At 41.7% G+C, this 19,031-nt stretch overlaps 1 protein-coding gene across 5 annotated transcripts in view; it reads left to right on the top strand.

Annotated features, from left to right (window-relative positions):
• The window catches only part of SCN8A (sodium voltage-gated channel alpha subunit 8), a 122,531-nt gene that overhangs the window by 30,343 nt on the left and 73,157 nt on the right, over positions 1-19,031 (top strand). For 3 of the 5 annotated variants that reach the window (XM_068970581.1, XM_068970578.1, XM_068970577.1), the window contains exons 3-9: positions 940-1,029; positions 1,880-2,008; positions 3,801-3,892; positions 13,416-13,637; positions 15,141-15,204; positions 16,298-16,439; positions 17,956-18,162. In XM_068970581.1, the coding sequence (XP_068826682.1) occupies positions 940-1,029; positions 1,880-2,008; positions 3,801-3,892; positions 13,416-13,637; positions 15,141-15,204; positions 16,298-16,439; positions 17,956-18,162 (946 nt within the window). Of the gene's footprint in view, positions 1-939; positions 1,030-1,879; positions 2,009-3,551; positions 3,644-3,800; positions 3,893-13,415; positions 13,638-15,140; positions 15,205-16,297; positions 16,440-17,955; positions 18,163-19,031 lie in introns of all 5 variants that reach the window. The other 2 variants (XM_068970580.1, XM_068970579.1) reach the window with 1 other exon arrangement.

Here is a 19,031-nt window from a genome sequence, read left to right as displayed (position 1 = left end):
AATTCGCAATGGACCCTTTCCTTTTCTTGTTGGATCAGAGGATGATGTTTTTTTCTATTCCAACCAGAACATGTTATTCCCTGAAGAAAAATCCAGCTGTGGGAAGAAAAAATCCAGCTGTAAGAAGTGTTCTTCCTTTTTAAAACTCCACTAATAGAATGAAGGTAGTGAATGCCACTAGCAAGAGAGAGTGAATTAGTAACAAATGAGATATGACTTCTGTGCAGTTTAAGTAACTCGTATTGATCTAAAGCAGTTTAATTCTTCTCAGTAAACAAGAACATGGAGAAGGAAATGGCAACCCACTCCAGTATTCTTGCCTGGAAAATTCCATGGACAGAGGAGCCTGGTGGGCTACAGTCCATGGGGTCATAAGAATTGGTTTTGCAAACTTGACAGATTCCGCAGACATTAACCGTTGCCTTGCCCTGCAAGGACACAGCCCTTTGAAGGGCTATGGAAAAAAAGTAAGCTGTTAAATACATGAACATTTCCAAATAATTGGTAATACAAGATAATTAACAATAAATGACTCTTCAATAACAGATAAGATTTAATTTGTTTTTCTCATCCGATGACTTTGGCATCTGGCAGACTGCAAGATTTCTGGTTATTGGGCAAAAAGGTATTTAGAGGCATAAAAGGTAAGCAGGAGAAATATTTATCCAAAAGGAGAACAGTGACAGCCCTTTTGAAAAAGAGGGGCCACCCTGCTGCACCCACTCCCGTTCTCTGGCCAGGTGTGGGTACATGCGGTGGCGCTCATACGGTTCCTGGTGGCGGCCAGATTTCATTATCACCTTGCCGTCTCCTCCTCTGTGCTCTGTCTCCTCTCAGGTCACTGATTTTAATTCTCATGATACTTAATGTGAAATGTATTTGCTTCCTGAGGATGGAAGCAGGCCGGAGTTTGCATATTCTCCCTTGACTCTTTTCTACAGTGTTTAGCATGATCATTATGTGCACTATTTTGACCAACTGTGTGTTCATGACTTTTAGTAACCCTCCCGACTGGTCGAAGAATGTGGAGTAAGTAGCTCATGCATTTATTTTTCTGCTTGCTTGTTTTAAATATCTCTACTTACTGCATCTTGCACCGCACAGCTTATCCATCAAGGAAGAAAATCATTTGCCTACTTTTCATGTGATAGAGATGGATGAGGATACATGTGGAATTTAGGAAATATCCTTCGACATCAACTCTGGAAATTATTATTTCTAGGTTATTACCCATTTTTTATTTCACTGAGTGGGTGAGGATACATCTGCAATTTAAGAAGTAAGTATCCTTAGAAATCAACTCTGGAAATTATTGTTTCCGGATTATTGCCCACGTTTTATTTCACGGAGTGGGTGAGGATACATGTGAAATTGAAGAAATATCCTTAGAAATCAACTCTACGAAGGGAAAGGCTGCCGTGGAAGTGACGACTCACCACCTCTGCCCTTTCCTGTGGTAGCCTGTGTTAGCCAAAGCTTTGACTGGCCCATCACCATCTTCTACTCTCAATTCCTGAGGATACTGCCTTTTTCTCCAGTTTTAGCTTTCCTTTTCTTGTTGACTTGTTTCAAGTGAAAATTAGCTCTGGGGCCTCCTTTCCTGGTTCAGAATGATCGCGTGGTAGGTGGCCATACAGAGCTATCCCTTTGTGATGCCCTTCAGGACCCAGTGCCACATTGCAGCTTTCTTGGTTTGTGCATTTCAGTAATTGTCATTAGATGCCTCCCTTTCTCTTCCTTGCTTCCTTTCTGCTGCATCAGTTGTGTCCTTCCTGTTTTGTCTGTGTTAGTGAGGCTGCATGTCGGCAACTGCTCTCTTAGAAGGCTCATTTAAAGTTCCTGTTAAGAAATTGCCTCAAGCTATCCGTTTCTTTGACAGGTACACGTTCACAGGGATTTATACATTTGAATCACTAGTGAAAATCATTGCAAGAGGTTTCTGCATAGATGGCTTTACCTTTTTACGGGATCCATGGAACTGGTTAGATTTCAGTGTCATCATGATGGCGTAAGTTCTCCGCTTACTTTGTTGGTGTTCTGGGTGTGTGTGGTTGTACTCTTGGGTGTGTCTGTATGACAGTGTAAGTGTGAGTTTATGGGCTTAGTTGTGTGAGGAATTAAAGGATAACCATGTAAAGTGGTATGCCATGTGTCTGATTCTTTCTTATGAAGGCCTCTTGGGGTTCAGGCAGTGACAGTGTGTGCATATGGGAGAGGATGAGCAGATGGGAGCAAAAGTACGAAGTGATTTCTCTTGCAACTCCCTTATATTTTGTTTCCCCCATAACACTGACCAGGGTGTACACAGTTAGCACTAGGAGGCCTTGGTGAAGACTTCATATTTTTTAGGTGTAAACCTTAGGCTGGAACTCAGTTTCCTGGGTATATTATGCTACATGTAATTTCTTGAGGCTGTCCAGGTGTTGCAGAATTCAGAGCACATTTTAGAGTCAAAACATAAGCCAAGTATCCAATCTGCTCACTTCCTAAAGAATTGCTGACCAGAGCTTCAAACTATTATTACTTGGGAGCAGTGTAACCCCACATTGGCATGCTAGCTGCTCTATGTAATTAGTATTGTTTTAACAATGAAAATGTTTCTCTTCAGGAAACTTAGATGGTGACAGAAGAAGTGTAGCAGACTTTATTTGTATTTTCATGTTGGGGAAAGTGTTTTGTGGGTTGGTAGGGGGTGAAGGTGTAGTGTAGATTGTGTGTGTGTTTGTATGTGTGCACGCAGATACGTAAGAGATTGAGTGCATTTGTATATGTTTGGGTCTGAGCATCTGATACAAAGATGTATTTCAACTATAAAGTCTGAATGGATGATATACACTGAACATTTGAAACTGGAACTTTGACTTTCTGTTATATTAAGAAAATTTCTAGCTTTCCAGCATTATGAATACACACTGGTGTTTATTTAAAATGTAAGTGTCCTTGCTAGGCACAGAGCTGGTGATTAAATGAACACTTAACAGAATATTGGCTCTGATCCCATGATCTGGTTTTTCCTGTATGTCACAAGCTAAAACTTCATATGTAGGCATGACTGCAATGATATGCAGACAAGTCTTGGATAAGTCATATATGCAGAGATTTAGGCATTTTTTCCATTGTCAACTAGGAAGTTATTTTAATGTAGATTTATTTATATGGGGCTCCTGCTGCAGAAATCTGTCTCCTTTTCCTAAGAAATTGTTCACAAAACTTGGAGACATAAGCCTTTGAATACCTCCTGGCCTTCCTTTTAACTGGAAAAAGAGAATGGACTAAGAGTAGTCATTCTGATTGGGATCTGCACATCGTGATGCTGCGTGAGAAAGCCCCAGGAGCCTTCTGGTGATATCACTTCTTTCAAATACACTTTGGATTTCTCCTTGCCCAACTGAAAAAAATAAAATGTGTTCCTTAAATGCTTGTATTTGAAACTTTTCTTTTTCAAGGAAAAAAATGAAATCATATCTTACTTATAAGACCCTTTCTTACCCCTATTCTCAAACCCTCGCCCAGTGGTACCATTACAAGTTAACTTTGGTTTGATTCTGCAGGTATATAACAGAGTTTGTAAACCTAGGCAATGTTTCAGCTCTGCGCACTTTCAGGGTTCTGAGGGCTTTGAAAACTATTTCGGTAATCCCAGGTAAGATGGCCCGGGGTTGGTGTTAGGTGTTGGGTTAGGGCCCTGACGTGACGTATTGTACTTTTTGTTTTGTTGTGGTTTCGTTTTTTTTCCTTTGGTGTTTGTGTTTGTGTCCGTGTTTGTCATTTGTGTCTGTGCGTGACCTCCCTTACTACAGATATGTGACAGAGTTTGTGGACCTGGGCAATGTCTCAGCGCTGAGAACATTCAGGGTTCTCCGAGCTTTGAAAACTATCTCTGTAATTCCAGGTGAGAAAATTTAAACACCAGACTGACTTTGCCTCATCTCCTCTTCTCTCCTCCATTGGCTCTGTCCACCACATCCTGAAGCAGCGTCAGCACAGCTGAGATGGCCTTGCATTTCGCATGCTTTTCCCAGGAGATGTTCTCTGGAATGGCTCTTTGGTCCTTAAGCCAAAGTTGCTCTGACAGTGCTTGCCAGGCATGCAACCCCCATTCCATCCATGCTCTGAAAAAGCACGTGCTTAAGAGTCACTTGGATCTTAAGATACCTGAAAAAATTGTCACGGAGCTAGCTGTCTGTTTGAATATGAATCATTTGGTTCCTGGCCTCGTGGAATTACAGTAATTTTAACATTCACCATCATTCCATTGCTTGTGATTTCTAGGCTTCCTGTCGCATGGTTTGCTGATGGGATGTTATTTGAAGAATTGCACTTGTACTGTTACTGTGTTAATGGAATTATTTAATCACAGAGGAGCCCTTACCCCATTGACTAGTCCAGTGTTCCAGACAAATTTAAGAGCCTTGGTGTTAGTGACCTGAACTTTAATAATCACTGTATATCACATACTGTTACTGTCTAATTCACTAGAATAAGAACCAGTAGATATCTATTACATATATATTCAGAGACCATTCTCAGACATAAATCCCAATGAAAGCTTATTTGGGTGCCATTAAAAAAAAAAAGTCAAAGGTAAGATAAGATACATCTAAGCACATGGGCAAACAAACATGTACAGAAACTTTACAAGGAAAAAAAAAGTAATCGGGCTAGTTGAGAGGTAGTTGTTTGACAGTCTTTACATTTTTTGCCTCTTTCTTGATTCTGATTGAGAATGGTTCTTAACCTTTTGAAGGTTTTGTATCCTTTTGAGAACCAGGTGAAATTTCACAGGCACCGCCTTCCCAGCAAAGCCCATTGATGCCCCCCCCCCAAGGTTGAGATCTATTAATTTAATTCAAATCCTTGCTGCCCAGTAATAACTGTTTTTCAGAAGACCAGTCTTGAAATCTGGAAGGAAAGATATTTTAGTTAGCAGACTAGCTAACATGGCAGAAACATGGCAGAAGTCTAGAGTGTGTTGTCACTGGTTGGACTTCGGTTGTATTCGGGAGTTTTTAGGGAAGGAAGACTCCCAAGAGGCCAGGCTTTCCACTGCAGTTTCGTGGAAACAAACATGAAGAACAGAGGCATCCTATTCCAGGCATCGCATGGCTCTTCTTGTGGCTGCATCAGAAATACTCCTGTTTTCTCCTTTTCAACGTTGTCTAGATAGCAAATGCAGAGAGAGGGAAGTACAGAGGTAGAATTCTGCTGACTGAAAACCTCAGGGAGGTTAAGCTCAGTTTCTCCATTGACAAACTTGGGCCATGAAGTGGGCCCGTAAATTACGGCCCTGTTGAGAATGAATTACTTTAGTTTTAGCAATGGTAGCTTACTTCTTGTCAACCAGAGGCTAGATGTCAGTGGAGTATATTCTTTTTTTTTTTTTTAAGATTTTTTTTTCATATGAACCATCTTCAAGGTCTTTATTGTGTTTGTTACAATGTTGCCTCCGTTTTATGGGTTGGTTTTTTTGGCAGCCAGGCATGTATGATCTTAGCTCCTCGACCAGGGATCGAACTCACACCCCACACACGGGAAGGCAAAGTCCCAACCACTGGATCATCAGGGAAGTCCCCTAGAGTATATTCTTATTGGCGGAAAACTATAACCGAGACTTATCAAAGTTTAGTTCTTAGCCATTTTATTAATAAATCCATTTAACAGAAAATCCAGCTCCGTCTCTAGGCACCTTTATGAAGCTTGTTGATGGCAGCCTAACCTTTAAGCAGTCCTTGTCTTTTTTTTTCCTGTTTGTAAGACATCTATGCCACCAAGTCTTTACTGTCATTTCCTTTGGTCTCTTTCCTCCTCTGGCCTCTTTTAAATATGATGCCGAGTTTTCTGCTCACTTCCCCCAGTGTACTCCGCAAGGCATCTGTCCCTTTATGTTCTTGTGATCTCAAAACTTCTCTTCCAGAACTAAATTGGAAAGCTGTGCTCTCCTCACTAACTAGGGCAGCAGATGCTATCTCTGCTCCAGCTCTTAGCCTCTGTCTCTGCTGTGTGATTAACTTCTGACCACAGCATTTCTGCAAGGTAACTCTGACTGATGTCACGTTATTATCCTTAGTGTTCTAGTTTTATAGGTGTATATTAATGTCTAGTTTTACACTCTGTATTATAAATATATATCTATAAACACAGTGCCTGGCCTGTAATAGCCCTCTCTAAATGATTTTAGCAGTAGCAATTAAAAAAGAAGAAACCTAACACCCCAAAGAAAGAGTTTGTGTGAAGATTTAGATACCAACTTCACAGTTTAAAATAAATTATTGGATTCCTATTTCTAGAAGCACCTCCTAGTTGAGCTGGCTTTGGGAGGTTTTTGACAATGACTTTAAGGGATAATAAAGTCAATGATAAAGTCAATTCTTTTATCCCAAGTTCTTTTACTCTTGATTCTACTTGTGGAGAGCTGTTGCCCTGTGCCTACCTGCCTGTTACCAGGTCTCCTTCCGCGATGGGAATACCAGTCTGAGTCAGTGGACCTGAGCCATCTCTTGACTGGAAATCTGAGTCATTTTGACTCTGCTGTCACAGAGCGGGGCCATAGCTCCCTCTGAATAAAAGCCACTGCTTTGCGTACCAAGTTTTCTCATAGGCCACTTCAGTGGAATTGTTACTTTCTTTGCCTTCTCCTGCTCCCACTTTGACTGTATGTAGGCTTTTGCCGAAGCTGCCAAAAACAGAAGGGAGATCTACCGCAGAACTGACAGGGGCCTGTAAGATCTCGCGGAGTTCTCAACTCCCTTTCTGAGCGTTTTCCTCTCCTAGAGCACTTATCCTGCTCACCTGGGCTGATGTTGGTAGATGGTCTGGGTGTGTCACGGCAGCCAGGACTTCCTGAAGATTGGAGAGTCCAGCCTTTTATACAGGATGCTTCAGTGTAGACCCTTCTTGTGGCTTAGAAAAGAGTAAACTCGCATTCTGACCCTCTTTATTTGCTGACTCAAGACGTGGATACCTATCATTCATGATTTCCCTTTGCTTCAGAGGACTCGACTTGAAGAACGGTGCCACGCAAACTGTGCTAAAGGGATCAGTTACAGGAAAAGACCCTTAAAATTTTTCTTTTGGTCTGGAACTTGCCAGATTCAACTTGACATTGAAGTATTCTGTATAGAAAGCTGTATGTCTTAAAACTTTGTTTTTACTTTGTATGTATCTGGGTACAAAAAGGAACTTCTGAGTGACTGTCAGAAGTTTCATCCTCTGCGTGCTTTGGCCACGTGCCACGGGACTGACGTGCCCCCAAGATAGGGTGGACATCTTAAAGCAGGTGTCTCAGAGTTTCCTTAGAGAATAGCACTTACTGGCGTAAATAAAACTGGTTGGGAGGGCCTCGCTGTTGGTCCATTTTCATTTCCATCATCATTGAAATGGCTTCTGAAAGCACTCCTTCTGTTCGCCATTTTGCTCTCTTTAGAGCTATAATTTCTAGATTATTTTTCTCTTGGGTTTGATATTTCTCTGCTTTCATTTCTTTTACCTTCTCTGTCTCTTTACCTGTGGTATCAGATACAAAGCAGGGGAAGTGAGAGGTCCTTCTCCCTCCCACCCCAGTATTCACAAAGAAAGCATTTTTTTTAAAATGTCCCCATTATGAATGTAGCAATTTCTACTGCATAGTGAAGGGGGATAGAATGCATTTTAAGACTGCATTGGGACTCGTTGTTTCTTTTAAAATACACTGGTTATCAATCCAGTAGCTTTTGTATTTCTCCTTTTTCCACATTGTTTCTCCGGGTAGACAGCTGAAGTGTACCGCCAGCGTCCTGAGCGGAACACCGAGGGCTCATGGCATCTCCCTGCCCCACCACTGGGAGCTAGTTTCATTGTGGTCAGACTGTGTGATATGAATCTATCTGGTCTTGAGTAAAGAAATCTAGGGCCCCCAAGTCTCTCACACGTTACTCTTGATCTAAAGAACCTCTAATAGCTATCATTGGGAGGACAGAATCTGCAGCAGAGAAGGTGACTGAGCGCAACTGTACCCCAGGACTTGTCTGGACGAGCCAGACTGTGGGACTGAGGAGCCATTCCTTCACTATTGTGAGGGCTGCGTGCTAACGGCTGTTGAGGCCTGTTCCGATGTTCATTTTGTAGGAGGAATAGCTCATGTGGCTTCAAACCCGTAAGAGTTCTCAACCTGAGTCACAAACCAGGAGAGATAAATTGACTATTTATAATCTGGCATCAGCCTGGTGGAAAATCTTGATCCCAGTATGCATAGCTGATTTCTCTGGATTCAGCACGTAAGCAGGCTTTGTTCATTTATTCAAGGGATCGCTGGGCATCAGGAAATGAGACAGGAGTTTCAGAGGTGCCTTTGGACATAGGGTGGAATAAAATTCTGTGGTAGCAGCTTCCCTTGCTTCTCAGAGTTCTTTCAGTGTCCCACTTCCTGTCTGGTAGCTGACCTTTCTGTACATTAGGTCCAGCTGCCTTTCCTTGTTCTATAGTAAATATATTAACTGTTTCTGCTCAGACACATCCCAGTGCTAGTTAATGTTAGCCTTTTCCAAGAGTTCTCACTGTCCAGCTTGCCCCCTGTGGCTTCTGTTGCACACTTTGTTGTGTAGGAGTCACATGAAGGAGCATTCTGCCCTGTTTTGGATAGTCGGTTTTCTTGCTTGCTCTGGTATGTGGTATTGTGAACCAGCAGAGGAAGTAGACAGCTTATCCTTAAAGCCAGAGCAGTGGTATTCTCCAGTCCTGCATGCATCGGGTCAAGAATTCTGCCAGCAACTTCTTACCTTTTGTGGCCTGTGTTGCTGGTTGCAGGGGGAGCACTTTTGCTTGGCTGCATTAACTAGTATGTGGCAGCCACTGCTAGCCAGACTATGAAGGTTAAGCTTAAGAAAAGCATTGAGGGCGTCATCTCCTTAAATTGGCCTTGATGTCTGCAGATATGGTCGTTTGCAGTTATCAACTCTTATGGAAGGAAGACAAGTCTCGGTTGATGCCTAAGTGAATGCAGTGACTGTTTACATTGAATGTTGCTGAGTCATTGTGTGCTTACCTTCACTACAGACATCAAGCTAATCACCTTTCTTCTTCCTCTGCCTCCCTCTGGTTTTCTCCTAACAATCTGGATGAGAATCTTAGAGAATAAACTTTTTGGATGGCCATTCTGTTATTTAGTGATCAGTTTTGTTTAAGTAAGATTTGTTCCTTTGTGGCCCTGTGAATACCATTTCCAACTTAAGTTTTTATTTTAAACTTCTTGAAAGCTGAAAGAACTTTGCCAAGTTGTTGATCAGACCTCAAAGCAGAACACTTGAAAAATATTTTTTAGCCTTCTGGACTCATGTTTACAGATTGCGTCAGCAGTGGCCTCTGGTTTATGGAGAACAGATGTTGAACCAGCTGATTGTGAGTGTTCAGGTCCATCCCCAGAAAAACAAGGAGTTCCATGTAGGGTTGGTGTCTTAGTTGAACATCTCTGGTTGAAAGTAGAAAGATACAAGCATCCTTCAAGGACATCCTTCATGGAATGTTTGGGGGCTTCTGGAAGCCAGTGAAACCAGAACACAGAGCCAGCAAGCCCCAGACACCAAGGACTACCTTGTCTTCATATTTCTCTTCTTGCATCTGTTTCCTTTTTCTGTGTCTAGGCATACTGCCTTTACTTCTCAGACATATCCTAATATAACGATAGACTATGGCTACCACCTAGCTCCCACATTTATTTATTATCATTCCCACCACTTGAAAGGCTACTGGACTCTCTCTTGCCCCATTCCAAATTCCTGGAATTCAGGATCTAGATTTAGGTCAGATGTCCACCCTGACATCTAACTTCTAAGAGAAGGTCACTTCCTGCAAACAAAGCTGCTGGGAGCCTGGCCTTATGGAATAGAAGATGGTTTGAGCTCACTGCCTGGAATTTCCTGTTGTATGGGGCTTGGAACTGTCCAGAAAGTTCCCAGCCAAGGAAAATCAGATTAGACTTATGCTCAAATTATATGTTTTTAAAAGTGAATTAATGTCACAGATGCATTGGTTTGACTGTTTTAAAGTTTTATCCTCTTGTTACTGATACAGATGACAGCTAACAACTCAGTTCATGAAAATAGAAGTAAAAAGTGGCTTGAAACTGCCATCAAATGTTTAGATAGGTGATTGAGCCATTCAAGAGAGATTGCTGTATGAGCTCTTCATAAAGAAGGCAAGAACAGAAACTTTACAGCCATTCTTTAGTGACCTATTAATTACTCTTTTTTTTATTATTTTTTATTGATGTAGAGTTGCATTACAATGTTGTTAATTACTGATGTAAAGCAAAAGTGACTCAGGTATACATAGATATATACTTTCTTTTTATGTTCTTTTCCATTCCGATTTGTCAACTACTCTTTAAAAAAAAAATCACTCTTTTTGAAAACATAACTGTGTCATTTTAAGGACCTAGAATTGAGTTATTGACCCAATATACACCTGCTTCAACTCAACCAAATGTAGCGAAGGACTTCTCTGTTCCTTAGCAACTTACTGAAATAAGTTCCATAAAACGGGGACAATTTTTCCTTCTCTATAGCTGCCTTTTATTTTATACCACCAAAACCTTCTTAACTAACTGCATGATAGTGATACACAGTTTCCCAGGACTTTAGGAATAAAAGATTGAAACTCCAACCACTTCAAATCGCAAGCAAATATCTCTACCCTACTTTTAAAGGCTTTTAGCTCCTCCACTGCCCACTGCCAGGTGGTCTTATGTTTATCCATGTCCGGTGTATGAGAAAATGAGACTGGGAGGTGACCTTAAGTTTGTTCCGAAACACAGTGCATCTTACATAGAGGCTGAGCCAGGACCAGAATTCCTGCTTTCTGATTCCTGCCTTGTGTTCTTTCTGCTCAGTCCTGTGAGCAGAAGGAATCAGGCTTGAAATGCGTTATGTGCTGGAGCCCAGGCAAGCTCTTCCTGATCCCTTTGGTGGCCATAGCCTCCAGGAAAGGCCCACTCTGTGAGAAAGCACAGGCCTTTGCACACTGTCAGCTCTCTACAGTCTAACTCTTGGCTCTTTTTACTTTAATTTCTCTTCCATGTCTTTCAGGATATCCGTGTAAGAGAAAAGAAAATTTCATATTCATTTACTCTTTCAACAAAGAGCTTAAAAATAGATTAGTTGTATGGCTAAGACTACCACAACATTGTAAAGCGATTATCCTCCAATTAAATACACACACACGCGTAGTAAGTGCCTGCTTTGTGCCAGGTCTTGTGCTAAGCACAGCATCCATTACCACTCTCAGGCTTAACTTCGAAAATTCTAGGTGGTTTACTTGCAAAATACAGCAAAAGAAGAGTCATGTCCACACCTCCCATGAGATCACCATCATACAAGGTTAGCCACTCAGTGATATTATCCCCGTCATATCTCTTGGAGGAGGGCAACATATGAATAACAGTGACAGCTAACAAGATATAAGTTCCTGGGGGCATACTTGGGATTTAATATTCATTACCTTATTCAAACCTCACAACAAGCCAAGGAGATCGGTACTGTCAATACCTTTTTACAGAGAGGTAAACTGAGGTTCAAACAAAAGTGGTTAACATTTGAGTTATTTACTGTGTGCCAGGTACTGTGCTAAGGGCTTATATTAGTCACGCTTAATTAAGCCTCACAGCAGCCCTGTGATACTTAACTATAAGTATCCCCATTTTAGGGATGAAAACACAGATCCCAAGAGGTTAGGTATATTGCTCAGACCACACAAGTAAGTGGTATAATTTGATTAAGATTAGTAATTATCTACCCAGACTCATACTTTAGAGCCAGGATTAGGATTTCTGTAGAATTTCACTGGATATTCTTGCTTTCAGAAGTAACTTAGGGAAAGCCCCCTCTTGAGACCTGTGCGTCAAGGCTCTGTGTCTGCCTCTGTCCGTCCTGGTGTTTCGGTGCCTGGGAGTCCTCAGTGCTCCCCTTGGCCACGTCTTACAGGTCGCTGGTGTGTGGACATGCCCAGGAGAGCCACGTGTAGACTCAGTCTCGATCCAAACGTCATGAACCCACAACCATACTTTGCTTTGTCTCCTGTCACTGATCTCCCGTGCAGTTAAGAAATCTGCTGCAGGTCTACATTTGAAACAGTGGCTTGCCTTTAGGCCGCCAATTCGAGTGGGTTATATGCTTGTTTTTTTTCAATCTAGGACAGAGAAAAGGTCAGTTATAGGGAACAGGACATATATGTGATGCAGAAAACGTGTAATTTTTAGTGAAAAGACAAACCACAAATGCTGAATTGATAATAATTAACCTTTTCAATTGGAGAAGGCAATGGCACCCCACTCCAGTACTTTTGCCTGGAAAATCCCATGGACGGAGGAGCCTGGTGGGCTGCAGGCCATGGGATCACTAGAGTCGGGCACGACTGAGCAACTTCACTTTCACTTTTCACTTTCATGCATTGGAGAAGGAAATGGCAACCCACTCCAGTACTCTTGCCTGGAAAATCCCATGGACGGAGGAGCCTGGTGGGCTGCAGTCCATGGGGTCGCTAAGAGTCAGACATGACTGAGCAACGTCACTTTCACTTTTCACTTTCATGCATTGGAGAAGGAAATGGCAACCCACTCCAGTGTTCTTGCCTGGAGAATCCCAGGGACAGCGGAGCCTGGTGGGCTGCCATCTATGGGGTCGCACAGAGTTGGACACAACTGAAGCGACTTAGCAGCAGCAGCAACCTTTTCAATACATTGGCATTTCCAGAGCTCTTGGGAAACTTTATTGTACCTTCTCACTTATTGTTGGCTTTGAAAGTTCCCCGTAGTTCTCTTTCCAACCTGGACACCGCCTCTATTCCTGATTTTCCATTTGTTTGTTCAGCTAATATTTTCTGAGTGCCTGCTGTGGGCTAAGCCATACAGATACAGCTGTGAACAAGACAGACCTAATTAATTATGCCCATGATAAGTGCCACAGAGGAAACTAATAGGTGCTATTAAAATAGTAATAGTAGGGGAGGGAGAAGAGTTGAGACGTCCGAGAAGGCTTTCTGGGGGAGTTGCTGTTTAGCTGAGAGTGGAGGATGAGTAGGACACAGGCAGGAGGGACAAGAGAATGGAGGAAGCATTCCAGGCAAAGAGAACAGCAATTGTGGAGACACCCGGGCAAGTAAGAGCTTGACTCATTTGAGTCAGAGAAAAGAAAGTACTTCCAGGAAGAAGAGAGCCACATACTGGAGAAGGGACTTTCTTTTCCAGAAGTATTGGCTTAAAAATTGATGCCCCTGGGAAAAGTGATAATGTTGCTGACCCGTTGTTATTCCCATGGTATAAAAGATGAAGTGGCCATGTTTCAAGGGTGGTGCTGCGGGGAGGAGTGGGAGCCAGGGCTGAGGGGGAGGCTGGGGGAGGTGGGGAGGGCTGTGGGGCGACTCTCACTCTGGGGGTTCTCTCCCCTCAGGCCTGAAGACCATCGTGGGCGCCCTGATTCAGTCCGTGAAGAAGCTGTCAGACGTGATGATCCTGACAGTGTTTTGCCTGAGCGTCTTTGCCTTGATCGGACTGCAGCTCTTCATGGGGAACCTGCGCAACAAGTGTGTGGTGTGGCCCATCAACTTCAACGAGAGCTATCTCGAAAACGGCACCAAGGGCTTTGACTGGGAAGAGTACATCAACAATAAAAGTAGGTAGCCCTTTCTCTGCAAGAGTGGGGAGAACGTCCGTCTCCAGTGCGAATGACGGAGCCACCCCTGGGCTGTACAAAAGTGCCTGGGCCAGAAAGAAAGGCCAGGACTGCTGGGAGGAGCTTTGTGAACTTTCTCCCATTCCTTGAGGTCACATTATCTTCAGAAGCTTGCAGATATCAGCCCTCTCACCCCTTCTCTCTTTTCTTTCCCTTTGAAAGGATAAGTGAAACTTTATATTTTGCTCACATGTACCCCTAAACTTTTGCTTTGGAAAATCGAGCTTAGAAACTTGATGAAAAATCCTTTTTTTCCCCTGAGATATTTAAACATTTAGAGTATATTTGGGCTTCCCTAGTAGCTCAGATGGTAAAGAATCCACCTACAATGCAGGAGACCTGGGATTGATCCCAGGGTTGGAAAGATCCCCTGGAGAAGGGAAAGGCTACCCACTCCAATATTCTTGCCTGGAGAATTCCATGGACAGAGGAGCCTAATGGTGTACAGTCCATAGGGTCACAAAGAGTAGGACAAGACTGAGCAACGTTCACTTTCACTGTTCACTTAGGTTTCTTAATATTACTAAGACCTTAGCAATCAGTCTGGTCTAGGGAGTCGAGTAATCTCCAAAAAATAACTGTTTAATCCTATCACAGTTGAGGAGTTTTAACAAGTTCATTTCAGGAACCAGAGCATTTGGGTGTTACTCTTAGGAATATTTGGTGTAGTAGTGTACATGTGTGCGAAGTCGCTTCAGTCACGTCCGACTCTTTGTGACCCTATAGGCCGTAGCCCACCAGGCTCCTCTGTCCATGGGATTCTCCGGGCAAGAGTAATGGAGTGGATTGCCACACCCTCCCCCAGGGGATCTTCCTGATCTTTCTGACGGAACCCGCGTCTCTTAAAGACGCATTGGCAGAGGGGTTCGTTACCACTAGCGCCACCTGTACTTGTATGAAACTAGGGAGGAAAGTTAGCAGTATCCCTCTTAGTCACTCTAGAGGAGATCAAGGCAGATAAGTATCCACAAGAAAGTGTTCAAAGGGGATTTCAGGGACACAAACAGGAAAGGGAAACGTCTTCTAATTTAAAATAAGACATGGTTACTAGTGATCAGTTTATCTTTGGTAAAGAGAAGTTATAAGGATAGAAGGGTAGAGTTGTGTAAAGGGGTAAAGGACTCAGAAACCTCTCTTTTAGACCCTTTGATTCGAGTACTAGAACGTGGCAGATAGATCTGAAGTATTAATACAAGTAGAAATCGGGTGTCTGAAAAGAACATTGCATTAAAGCCCACATGGCAGCACTTTTCATTGTTAAATATATATAGGAAAATAGTTAATGGGAAGGAATTCTTATCAGGTTTCACTGCTGTCAGAAAAGGTTTATATGAGCTAAAATCAATAACTGTTTCTGCTGGGCTAGTTAGGAACAGTGTAACCTTATTCTCTCATTCACTTAAATCTGCCTTATTCATTTCCTGCCTCTTCAAACTTTTCTAGCAAATTTCTACATAGTTCCTGGTATGCTGGAACCTTTGCTCTGTGGGAACAGTTCTGATGCTGGGTAAGCAGCTCACTTAATTTTAGTCTCCTCCCCAAGAAAATATTGTGTCACACAAAAATGAACAATATTTTCACTTTCTTTGTGCTCGTGTAGTGGGTCCAGTAAATTGGTTGACTCAGATTTTCTTTCTGTTTTATATTTGTCCATCCAAAGTTGACATTTCACTAGTAGGTGAAGGTGGCTATTAGTCTTAAATCAATCAAAGATATAAAAGGTTAAGGATAGGATCTATAACACCAGATATCTTGCCTGTCTCTTGTAGACTCCCCTCATTTTGTCTTAATACAAAAAGTTATCGAGTAAGGGCACTGTTTTCATGATAGGTTAGCACCCAAGGTTGACCGCAAATATGCCAGGCCTGACAGAATGTGGGAGGGAAAAGAGTTGCAATGTATTATCTCCCCCCCCCCACCCCGCCTTTTTTTTCATTGTGGCAAAATATACCTAACATAAAATTTGGTCTCTTAGCCATTTTTACATATATAGTTCAGTGATATTAACTAGAAGTCCATTTAATTTCTATACTGAAATATTGATAGATACTAGAAATTAGATTGGAATAAATATCAGGTGAGTCTTAAAGCAGAAGAACTATTATAACTGAGATCACTGAAATCCTAGTATGATACAGTTTGTCACAGTGAGTGTTAAGAGAATAGAGATGATTAAGAGGAATGTCTAGGCATTTGTCATTTAGGTTAGTAGCTGAGTTAAATTTGGTTGAATTGCACATTGATGTGAATCTAGAACAGTGATTCTCAAATTTTGGCATTGGTAAGAGTCATCTGACATACCCCTTAAAAATGCAAATTCATGGATCCCATATGCAGAGTTTTTATTTCTAGGTCTTGTCTAGGACATAGGTATCCGCATTTTTAAGGTGATTCTGATCCTAGACTGTCCCCAGGACGTCATTTTTGAAAAACTCACCTGACTACTTCGTTTCTTTCCTCTTCTTTTTTTAAAATTCCTGTTTGTTGGCATAGCCTCTGTAAATGGCTGTTTATTATCTGCAAGGTCATAGAGATGACTTCCAGCTGATGACCGGGTAGGATTACGCTGAAAAGCCCGGTGCTTCCTTTTCTTTCCTCAGGCAATGTCCAGAGGGATACCAATGTATGAAGGCAGGAAGGAACCCCAACTATGGTTACACGAGCTTTGACACTTTCAGCTGGGCCTTCTTGGCATTATTTCGCCTTATGACCCAGGACTACTGGGAAAACTTGTATCAATTAGTAAGTAATACCATGTTTTTCGGTGGTGGAATTTACAGTATGTGGGATTGGGGACGTTCTGTGTAAGAGACCTTTGGTGAAGACATTATACAGAATCTTTGGGTGGTATTTCTCAGAGTCAGCTGGTTTACAAAATTAAGTGAATTCTCCCAGCTTTTGGCCCAGTTTCTTTAATGCTCATCATGTATAGCTGTAGATGCTCACAGACTTGAGAGCCTCTTGCCTGGCCTGGGAATCTGCTATCTCTGTCCTTCCTATTTCAGCAGACCATCTTCAGTATTTCTCCTTTTGGATGTTTGGGCTTAGGGCCTCTTTAAACATGTTGTGTAAGGCACTTTCCTAGACATTATAAAGAAGAGATTTTATCCACAAGGATCTTGGAGCCTAAATATGTCAACATTTTGAGATTTATAACACAGTTGTATTTGTTCAAGAACATTGTGACAATTTTTTTTTTTTTAACGGTCACTGCCATTCTGTTGGCCTGCTTTGGTGACTCTGGACAAGTCATTTAATTTTGCTGGGTGTGATGGAGAAGTTAGTCTAGATGACTGCTGAGGGTCTTCCAACTTAGAAATTCTCTGATAATCCATTGTTTTACATTTGACTCACAGCCTTTGATAATGCTAGTTAGTTTGATAATAAGAATTGTGAACCCCTCAGGCATGAAGGAAACCCTTTAAGTGAACTAACTTTTTTTTTTCAATGAAAGTTTCTTATTAGGAGTTCCTAGAATACTTCTCTTCTGTTGTACAGCCTAGTATTCCCATGCAATATTTGTAACTGATGCTAAGTTCCATGAAATATTTGTGATTGAGAAGAATAAAAATGAGAACTAAGTGATAATGGGTCCTGTGTATATGCATATAACCTAAAACCCAGTTGTTCTTTGATGTCTGTTTGTTTGGTGCTAGTGAGAGGAATACTCTTAGAATCCTCTTTCCTTTTTCTCCCCTACCCCACCCCCACATCCTTCACATTATATCTCTCTTTAAAAACTCATCCTATTGCAAACGGATAAGGAAGGATGTCACTCAAGATAGGGACTTCTTATGAGTTGGGCCTGATTCCAAAGATGAGATTTCTGCAAATGCTCTTTGAAGACCAGTATATAAATGACCTGAGGTCTTTGTTTTCATTTCTTCACACTTGTTTTAAAACCAGCTGACAAAGTCAAACGTAATTCTTCGCTCAGAGCAATTTTTCCTTTTAAAAAAGGAAGCATTTTTCTATGGAAGGAGTATATTAGGAGTATTTGGAATGGAAGAGGATTTTTTTTTTTTTTTTTGCTACAGTGAATAGGAGGTACTACTGACGTTTCCTGTGAGTCTGGGGTAGGGGAGGCCATTTGGCAGCTGGGGATGCTGAGTGTCTGCAGTACAGAAGTTCCGCACAGGAAAGGCTGGTCCCGTTCCAAGTGCAGTACTGCCTCTGCAGAGGAACCTCAGCCCATGAGTTGTTTCCAGCCTGATTCGTCTGATGCAAGCAACTTAAGAAGTGGTTTTTGTCTTTCCAGACCTTACGAGCAGCTGGGAAGACGTACATGATCTTCTTCGTCTTGGTCATCTTTGTGGGTTCTTTCTATCTGGTGAACTTGATCCTGGCTGTGGTGGCCATGGCTTATGAAGAGCAGAATCAGGCAACACTGGAGGAGGCAGAGCAGAAAGAGGCCGAGTTCAAAGCAATGTTAGAGCAGCTTAAGAAGCAACAGGAAGAGGCACAGGTTGGTGATCAACTCTTTGCCATAGTCCTTCCTGCAAGATCGTGGTGACTAAGGCCCCCTCTGATTGCCACTCCAGTTGATCTTTTTAGGCACACTGTCTAACAGAAGTCATTGATCTGATTGAAATAACCCAAATAACAACTGCAGATGGTCAGTCCAATTGTTACATTTGTCTTAATGGCCAAATTGTTTGTGAATATGATCTTCTGTTGAATCTCTCAACCGTTCAGTGCACAACTGCTGTGATAGCTGGAGAGAGGAAAAAAAAAGTGACCAGAGCAGTTTATATAATGCATCATGTAAGCATAGGTGTTTTTGCTGGGGGAAACATTAGGATCTCCTCCAGAGATTGTCTGTGTTCATAACGAGTCTTGAAAAGAAGATACAAGTAAAGTATTGAAGTAAAATTTAAAAAACAAACTTGTGATTCCACTAACACCCTAACATCTTACTTTTTTATTGAAAAAATTATGAAAGTATGGTGATATTTATAGGAGACTTGGAAAATACCGAACAAAGTTACATATAGTACCACTGTACGTTACAATTATTTTTAAATAGGTAAATTAAGATTTTTAGTTAGAGTTTCAATATCAAACTTTCAAAAATTAATAGAACAAACAGGAAAGTAGAAAGATGCAGTAGACCTGGAAAGCACTATGAACTATTTCAACATAATTAAGGTTTATATAATTTTCACTCAACAGCAGGATGCAAATTCCATTCACGTTCCCATGGACTATGGGAGACATGGGACTGTATCCTGGGTCACAAAACAAAGTCCAAAAACTTCATGGTCTAAAGGTATTGAAATCATACAGAGTCTGTTTTCTTATCACTGATAACACTTTACTTTTTAATTTTTATCC

Source organism: Capricornis sumatraensis, chromosome 4 (assembly GCF_032405125.1).
Source record: "Capricornis sumatraensis isolate serow.1 chromosome 4, serow.2, whole genome shotgun sequence".
Taxonomy (NCBI): domain Eukaryota; kingdom Metazoa; phylum Chordata; class Mammalia; order Artiodactyla; family Bovidae; genus Capricornis; species Capricornis sumatraensis.
Note: the sequence above shows the minus strand (reverse complement) of the source record. Positions and strands in the feature narration are given on the sequence as shown.